Here is a 9577-nt window from a genome sequence, read left to right on the forward strand (position 1 = left end):
TCCTCTGGCCCCCGATGACTTTTCGGGTCATTTATGAAGAATAACCATCTGGAGGATTTGATACAGTACAAGTCTCTGCATGAGACCAACCCGAGGGCCATCTCTTCAGATTAGGAATAATGCTACCCTTGGACTACATCAAACTGTCATGTCCAGTCTCCAATTAACTTGGAGATAACACTGTCATCTGCAAATCTGCAAATAAAATCCTATTACTCCTGTGTAGTACTATATTTAATATCAATTGTTATTTGCCAAAATACATTAGCCCTTTTTAAAAGACCACCACCCGAATTGTGTCACGAATGAGTCACAAATAGTAATTAAAATGTCTTAACTGGATAAGACAATTGAGTCTTAATTTGTGTCCTCCTCAAACAATCCTGTTTCTTTCATGCCTACTTGTCTTAGTCACAGCGGTTGTCTTGGCGCTGTAAAAGTTAGTGACATGATTGGCCATTCTCTTGTTGACAGTTTGGGAATAAACAGCAGAAGTCTGATCAACAGCACTTTTATACACCAGCCCATCGGGCAGGTCACCCTGACGCGTGGGGTGACAGCAATGGTAATACAGAGCTTTGACCAGCAGACCAGTCACGTAAAAGAGCGGCACAAGAACAGCAAGAGGCAGCGCGTATGTCTGCGTCATTTCAGGGTTCCTCATCCACCACCACGTGAGCAGGAGAATACTGTTGTCTACCAGGATGAAGGTGTGATAGACGAGGCTCCTCCACCTGGTGCGACCTTCTGATACACTGAACCAACTGAAGTACCAGATGACGCCTATGGTGGCCCGGTAGAGCCATTCTCCGGCCCTGCTATCCATAAAACATGTGCCCTGGAGCCAAGCCCACAGGACAAACACAAACCACAGAGACAGGAAGTGAGCGACGATGTACAGGGGCAGGACGGAGGTAAAGAGTGCCACAGAGACCACTCGTGGGGCAATCAGGAGTAGGTTCCACAAGAAGTAGGCCACAGAAGACAGCCAGTCCTGTCTGGTCTTCTCAGGCAGGTAGGAACGCAGTGAGCGATGGTAATCCACCACCATCCATGCCACAGACATGGTAGAGGCAACCACACTCACACCTGCAGAGGACATGCAGCAGTGGCATCACTAGTCTACACATCATCAAGTATAACATCGTCATGCTTCACAGACTACAAACTGTTTAGTGTATCAAGTTCCTATATCCAAGTTCCTCAAACAGTTAAATTATGTTATTATACTGGGTAATTATCAGATAGTACACTACTTAAAAATGTCATTTTCCACTAAGAATTACTAAGAAGTATTTTTATCCTTTTAAAATTACTAAACATATTGTCTAGCTTCATTGAATCAAGATGCACCCCCCACCACCTCATGAGGCACTTCACCACCGCGGTGGTTACCCACATTGGATGGTCCTCGCATGACCGGTGCGGAGCATAGTGTGCACCATGAGCGCGAGCTGCGGCGCGCTCTCGCAGAACGTCTCGAAGAGTCGCAGCATGCTGAGGTCATGGGTCAGGTAGACGGCGTAGCGCGCGCCTGCGCCCCTGCGCCACCACACGCAGAACCCCTGCCGGAGGGCCGAGACGTGTCTGGGAATAAGGAACAGAGTATGAACGCGTTTAATTCCCCACGGAGGAGACGCTTCCCGTGACATAGGCCTACAGAAAAAGTTCATGCGTCACTTAAAACAGCACGAGATGTGTTACAAAACCTTTAAGTTTACCTGAAGAAGAATCCAAGCTGACAAACATGCAGGAAGCAGGTTAACTTGGCATGGCTAGGACCTCCCAAAACAATATTATTCTCAGATGTTTCGGACTCAAAGTTTTCAAGATCGCGATCGTATTTAATCCAGAACCAGCTGAACATCTGAACTATGACAGACGATGTGAGCATAAAGCTGAGCACCAGTCCGGACCAAAAGAAATGCCCGCGTTGGCAAAACTCCGCAGCCACCCACAGATCCGAGCCCACGTCAAACAGATACGTGCACACCCCGAATAAAGTGAAGAGAAAATCCAACCAAGAATATTTAGGGAAAGTAAAACATGCCATATCGATTCGTCCTTGCTGTACGAACCTTGTATTTCATGATACATGTAACGTTATCTGGCGCAGGGACGGCATCCCGCAAACTTGCACAAGTATCTGGATAGCAAGCTATTCACGTTAGCATGTTTGCGTACGGGATGGAAAAAGTTAAAAGCTATCTGCAGGTCGGGAACGGTACAGGACTGCATAATCGCACGCGACACAAGCTGTTTCTAAACTTCCAAACGCAAGCCACTTAAATCCGCTTTCTCTCGAACTTAGTTGTAAGCCACACCTACCCGACCCACTATCCATGTAGGAAGCGGTAGTCAACTTGAGTGTTTATCTGTTGTCGAACGAGTTACAGCATATAGCGTTTGTTAACATTTTTGCTCCTGTTAATTACGGTTTCGTAATGTGATGCGGGAAAATGCGCGTGTGTGTGCAGTTGTCCCGCGTTGTTTCATCACGGCATGTCCGATAGGCTGCTGTCTCCCCAAAACGGTTCATTAACTTTTAAGAGTTATCCTAAAACAATGAAAGAGCTCACGTTATTCACATACCTACGTTTGTCTGTAATTATTTTTAATGTTTTATGCCTCCTAGACTTTGTTTTATCCATTTTAATGTATTTTTATTTTATTTTATTTTAATTTATTTTATTTTCATTAGAAGAGGGCGCACCCAAGCATCCAGATACATAAAATATTAGATCTGGTTGGTCACAAAAGTATTAAAAGAATTAAAAGAAAAAGCAGTGTTTTCACAGCGTTAACATTTTAAGAGGGTCTGCTTGTATCAAAGATTTTTTTTTGGGGGGGGGGGGTTTGGTGTCGTTCTCAAAAATATCAGAAGTTGTAAATGACCAAATTTACATTTATGAAGGTATCTTCTTTTTTGATTAATTAAAAGCTGTTTATCTTCACTTTTATAGTTTTATAAATAAAGCACCAAAGAAAACGTATTTAAAGGCAAAAGAAAATATATTGTATATATGAGTTTGGATAAAATGAAACTCTCCAGACCATAATTTATGTGTTCAAGATCACAACAAATGCATAAAAGATTCAGAATTTACTTCAAAAAAAAGAGCAGCTGGTAGCAAAATCTTAACAAATATTGCAAGAAATATTTTAACTGTGTAAACTATATGAAATGATCTAAAATATTTCTGTAACTTTATTTGTTATCGAAAATTTGAAAGGCAAAGTCATTACCGTTTTCAACCGTATAATTCAGATATATGATAAAGATGTCCTAATTTTTCCATTATTGTGACGGTAAACAGAAGCATACTTTTCCTCCAGCCGACTCACAAGCTTCTTGGACATCTATTGTGAAAGGTAATTACAGCGCAGTGTCATCATTGGACCAGTAGATAGCAGTACTGTAGCATATAGACCTGGTTGCCTCGTGAAAGACATGTCTGGAATATCAAGTGTTCAGTAGAAATCACTAAAGCTAATCGGTGCACTCGTTTCTTGAATGACATGACTGAGTATATCCTAGATTCATTTTATGAGTAATAAAAGATAACATCTGACGAGTGCATCAGACTTTTGTTGCAGTGGACAATTGACTTTACTTGTTCATGTAATTATAATATCTCAATTTACTGCACATAAATTTGTATGCCAGTTTTTATTAATCGTTATTTATTTTTTTTCTTTCAGTGACAAGGACTCAGTTTCAGAGCTGCCTTGAATATAACAGTAAAGTTTCTGCGACTGTGTATGATTTTGAGTAGTTATTTGACCGACCGTCCTCTTGAGTCAGTTCAAATCGATTTTTTTTAGCAACATCTCGCGTGATTTATGGTGGCGCCATTCACGAAAGTTACACGGCGCATGGCGTTACGCAAAACAGTTCGCGAGCGCTCGTGGAGAATCGCGGAGGCGCGTGAGTGAGGCTGGGAGCGTCAGAATAATGGGTGAGCTGAAGCAACGACTGCTGCTCATGTGAAACGAAATGTTATGCGGTGTCACGAATCTGTACTTAAGCAGGAGGATACGTTTCTCTTAATTGTTTCTATTTGGAAAAGTATGACATAAAACCTTGCACAAGATTTGGGTTTCCTCTGTGGGTTTTGTTTCGTCAAGGTTGTTAAGGTAGCAGGCTAACTAGTTCGCGAGCTCTTTAGCTTGGTTAACTAACGTTGAATTAGGTTTTATCATTATTGTTTCTCTTTTTAACGATTACATATGTTGATTCATTTAACTGGTATAGCTATCTGATTTAAATAACTAGCTAGCTAACTGGAATATAATGGTGTGCAACTGTACGCGTAGGTTATATTTTCGAGTTCAACATCATTTGACATGTTATAAACAACGCTAACCGCTAGCGTTAATGAAATTGTGCTTTTATCAAGGCAAAGTTATTCAAAGACTGGATAGTAGCGCTCTTTAGCGAGTTGTGCTGTCTAGCTGCCTGAACAACCTAGATAGAGACCTAACTAGATGACGTGCTATTTAGATAGCAAGCAACATGTTGAATCATTTTTATAGCGCTCGTTGGTTAACTGAAGTGTACAAAATCTGTGTCGATAACAATTGTTTTTGTTATGATCTTTGACATTTTTTTTCTATTTCTATTTCTGTTCTTTTTTTCTTCTATTGGTTGCAACAGTTAGCAAAGTCATCTGTCTTAAGTTGTTAACCCAGATTGGCAAATACTGATTTTAACCCGTCTGGCATATTCATACAGATGTAGTCAATTTTCAGTTATTAACGTCTAACAAATTGGCTATATTTTTTGTGTGTGGCTTTTTATTGTTGGCTAGCTAAGTGGTGGTGACCTTCGCCGTTATTGTTTGCAGTAACGTATTTCTTACGCAGACATGCGAAAATTTGTATGTATTGGAAAACCAGCAATTAAACAGTACATCTATTAGGTAGAGGTGGTGTTCTTGTTCGGGTTATTGCAAAGTCGTTTTTCGCCTATTACACTGATAATATGCGCAACCCACATAGTTTTACTGTATGCTCTCAAACGTGTGCTGTGATTTAAATTCAAAATGTTACGCTGACTGTAATCTTCTAAACGCGTAGCTCGTTCGAACAATGGAAATAAGACAACAGCTGTTAAATTCAGAATGCTGAGAGCTAGTTTTAAGACTTGTCCATTAGCACACAGCCTGTTTGCCAGTTCAGACGCAGGTATACCTAGCTAGTGTTTTATTCACGCTTACACTTATGAACTTGGCCATTCAAGTTGAACCAGGTTGTTTTGGAGCAAGAAATTAGTTTGGGGGTTTTTTTGGTGGTTTTTTTTATTTATTTTTTTATTTTTTTATTTTTTTTTAAGTGCAATGGTGTATCCCTGCAGGGCAGTCCTTGAGAGAAAAAGCGCTGTCAGCTAACCACATTAAAGCTCCAGGGGAAGTGTCGCAGAGACTAGTTCGCGTAGTATCCCCGAAGAAACCACGTGGTTATACCGCGGTGTCAAACAGGTTTATCTGTCAAATAGCAGTGTGGAAAAGAGGTAATAGGAACACGTCCCACTTTTCACAGTAGATTAGACACGCACAGAAGTAAATGCAGTAACCAGTGTGTTTGTGGCTGTGTTTGACCTGTAACTGTGGGAGCACAATTTCACTTTGCAATTTATGTTGTATCCTCTAAATTCAGACAGCTGTGACTCTGGTGATATCTGACGCTAGTGACCTTTCGTTTATCATTGTGTGGAATGTAGGATGGTACACTGAAAGAAAACATTTTTCTGTAGGAGACAGCATTCTTCATGGCACAGTGCTATAAAGTCGAGCTTTTGGCTGCCTGAAAGATTCTCCATTATTTCCTTACAGCATTAGGTAATTTGTAGGTACCATCAGACAATGAGACCATAAACTAGTGTTCCTCAGTCCTTGTTAGAGATCAACCAGTCCTCATGGACCCCCAGGGAGTGAACATTTTTGTACTGGGAGCTTAAATATTACAAACATATACACTATCTGAGGGTTCTCATATGCTGGATAGGGAAACACTGCCATGAACCTTGAACATCTGATCACATATCTGGTTGTGACACTGCTTAAGCAAGCCCCTGTCTGATTTTCTTGTATCTTGATTACATCTAGATGTAAAGAAGGAGACCAGTGACCTCCACTTTGGGCCCTTGACAGATCTTCTGTTTAGCTGTAGTGTTAATTCCTTGCTGGTGCAGAATTTGGCTTGTGTTTCTGTGCCCTGGGTGTCATGCGATGTCATTTTGCAATTCTCAGAGGCTACAGACAGCACTGAATGCCTTTGTGTCCAGATTCTGTTCCTGTGATGTAATGTGATTTGCTTAGGTGGAGTAAAATCTTTTCCACCTGAAGAAGCAAAATGGGCAAAACTGGGCTGATTTTAAACAGTCTGTTAAGGTCTCCTTAATGAACACATAATGGAGTAACCTGAAACACATACAGAGAGATTGTGTTTAAAAAACAGGAAATAACTTGCTGTGATTTAAACAGTATTCGAATTGATTTGCATTATATTGTCAGCAGCCAGGTGTTTGGAGGTTAGACACTGCTTATGCATTACTGGCTGCCTGAGTGCCAAATGACTTCCTATTTGACTTACAGTGCACTACAAAGGATGCCAGAGCTGTTATTTCATGCTGTATACAGTGGACTCGGTGTAGACAGGCAGTAGGAAGCAGTTTGTGATTCAGCCATCAGTGCAGTTTGGAAGTGTAGTAGATTCAGACTTTCTGCCAAGTTGTGTGAGTGACATTAATCAGTCATAAACTGCAGATGCAGCACCTAAACCAATTGAGTTAAACTGGAGCCCAGGTGGTAACATTTATTTGGCATAAGAACGTGTGTTGCAATACTTGATTGCATGCCTGACTGCAATAGCAGTGTGTGCTAGATGAAGATGGCATCTACTGTCCACTGGCCCTTCCTGTCCCAGCCGGTTCTGACCTGCTCTGGCTTGGCTAAGAGAGAGGCCCCCACTGTGCCACACTTACCTCTGTGCCGTACCAACTGCAGCAGGTAGAGAGCGAGGGGATTGTAGTCGTGTGTGTGTAGTCAGGACCCCCTACTGATCACCCCTGTCCAGCTCCCTCTCAGCACAGCTGTTTTTTTTGGGGGGTTTTTTCCCCCTCTCTCTGAACATAGCCACTGTCAAGGGGTCTGTCATGGGGTCATGGGAAGAGACAGCACCTTCAGTTAGAAGTGAGCTTCAAGGACCCTGGTCCCAGCTCGACGCCGAACGCTGTGTGTCTGGTGGAAGGGAACTGATAGAATTAGAGATCTTTCACTCTGGCTCTTGTTCTTGTGACCATTATACACAAACACACATTCTCTTAAGTGTGTAAACTCACACAATATAATTCTGTCTGTCAGACTCCTCTCTCTCTCTCAGTCTCCAACCCTGCCCACAAACACACAGAATTAAACGAGTGTTGTCATCTCTCTTCCGGCTGTTAAACCGCATTCAAAAACAGTGCAGTTGGCTATCCCTTCTCACAGTCTTTCTGTCACTCTGCCACTTACAGACACTCTCCTCTAAAACATGTGCAGACGAACCATGCCTATAGGACCATTCCTCTCTGAAGTGCACATGGTGGAAAAGGTCTTGTCAGAAGGCTAAGCCTTAACTCTTATACTCTGAAACTAACCCCAAGTCGCTCAGTCTGCCAGCACATGACTGGGGGTATGAGAAGCAGGTGTCTGACTTGCAGTAACTCCGTGACCCTGAGACACTTTCCAGTGGTGTTTCAGCTGTTTCACGGCCTTGGTCTTCCATGTTGAAACCAGGCATGCAGGAGGGAGTTTTAGGTGATGCAGAGGAAAGAAAGCTCAACTGGAGAATTTGTTTGAACTGTTGAATTTTCTCCTGTTGTCTTGGCCTTAGCTGATATTTATTCAGTTTCTGATATGCTGCATCTTGCCTTCCACAGACGTTTAGTTTTGTAAGAGAAACATTAGGTGCACTCTCATTCACATGCTATAATTGACTCTCCTCCCACTGCATGTGTGTGTGGGTTGCACATGCTCGCATTCTCTTTTTCACATATTGAACACGTGTCATATAGATGAAAAGCCATTTAGATAACATCGACAGGAAGCAGCACAGCATGTGCAACACACTTCTCTTCACTTTCATTAGGGCCCTGTGTGTGTGTGTTTACATGTGTCTGTACGTGTGTGTGTGCACGCGCTGTATGAATTTGCATCCTCAGTGTTCTGCAATTCTAGCTCTGGTTTGTACAGACTGCAGATGCATGATTCCATTTAGCTGCATCGTACACTATTTCTTCAGCCTTCAGCTAAGGGACATTTTTCTTAATCAAATAAGCCAGAGCCACTTCTCCAAAAATGTCACTTTCACTGCTGTACCATTTCAGCAGATGTGGAGCTATTTGAGGAAAGTCCAATTTGAGTCTGATTTGTGGGACTCTGGAGAAGTTAGCTTGCAGGAACTTGCAGTGCTGTAAGAGTAGCACTGAAACAGTAAAGTGTTTCTGCAGACCTCAAAAATAACCCTAACCATGCCTCACTGTTTAGAAAAGGATACAGTATCATGTTTGAGTGTAAAGAAGGTTTTTTTGTTTTTGTTTTTGTTTTTTTGGTTTTTGTAAGGCCTGATAAGTTACAAGTTAATGTGATATAATCTTGGGTTACATTTTAAGACTGTCAAGTAATAGATAAGTTCACTGTCACATCTGGAGCTATTTTACTGTAACACTTCATGTCCTCCTCCAGGCTTAAACCTGAGTTTAACCAGCTTAACCAGCTGCTAGGCCGTGGCGCTCCTCACCAGGCATGGGCAGCCTTCTGGCTGCTCACCAGGTCACAAGAAGGCAGTGTAGCTATTCAGAAGATGGTTAAACATTTTTTAAAAAGCATACTTTTTAAAACTTTGGAAACTTTACCAGCAGTTAATCAAACAGGCAGTCATTTGTTTAATCATTCATCAGTGAGTGGGTTGGCTGCTTGGGGATGTCTCTCTCTGTTCTTCTAGTTCTGCCAGTCAGTGCCAATCAGTGGCACTGAAGTGTGGGAATAGGGTGCTGAGTGATAGTCATCTCATATTGCTCTTTGTGGGCAACAATGTCAGCACAAGCATTTTTCAAAGTAGTTTGGTTAATGATCTGTGGGCCTGAGGTGTGACTGAGATTGCCACTGAGTGTCCATGATTCGGAACATCATATAGTCTTAATGTCTCTATCCTTCTTTCTCCTTTTTTCTCCTTTCCCTTATTGGTTGGTGGATTCCTGCACCTTCCTCTCCCCCACCTGTGGAACATCTGCTATGACCTTGATCTCTGAAGGAGCAGTAAGTACAAGGTCTTCTATGCCCCATCATGTTTACACACACCCTTGAGATCAGGTGCAACTCAACCACAACTGCACTCAACTTCTTAAGTGTTGCACAACATAGCAGTGATGAAACTGTCAACTGTAATATTATACACCACCTGTTTGGAGGTGAAGGTTGGCCTGCTAATGTCTTCAGTGTTGCAGTGGTGCTGTGGGCGGTGTCATGATTGGAGCTGCTCACATTGTAGATTGAGGTTGTCTCAGATGCTCCAGCAGACACTAACAGCCTTGTTT

The 9577-nt window shown here is 42.2% G+C and overlaps 1 protein-coding gene across 1 annotated transcript; it reads right to left on the reverse strand.

The window, feature by feature from the left end:
• Window positions 1-372: 372 nt before the first annotated feature.
• Window positions 373-2312, reverse strand: xkr8.3 (XK related 8, tandem duplicate 3). The gene is made up of 3 exons (XM_027018930.3): window positions 1722-2312; window positions 1400-1587; window positions 373-1089 (listed from the first exon to the last, which is right to left on the reverse strand). Exons 1-3 carry the CDS (start codon window positions 2051-2053, stop codon window positions 374-376), a joined length of 1236 nt encoding a protein of 411 aa, XP_026874731.2. The 5' UTR covers window positions 2054-2312; the 3' UTR covers window position 373.
• Window positions 2313-9577: the final 7265 nt, after the last annotated feature.

Source organism: Electrophorus electricus, chromosome 2 (assembly GCF_041902795.1).
Source record: "Electrophorus electricus isolate QZ-2024a chromosome 2, ASM4190279v1, whole genome shotgun sequence".
Classification (NCBI taxonomy): Eukaryota; Metazoa; Chordata; class Actinopteri; order Gymnotiformes; family Gymnotidae; genus Electrophorus; species Electrophorus electricus.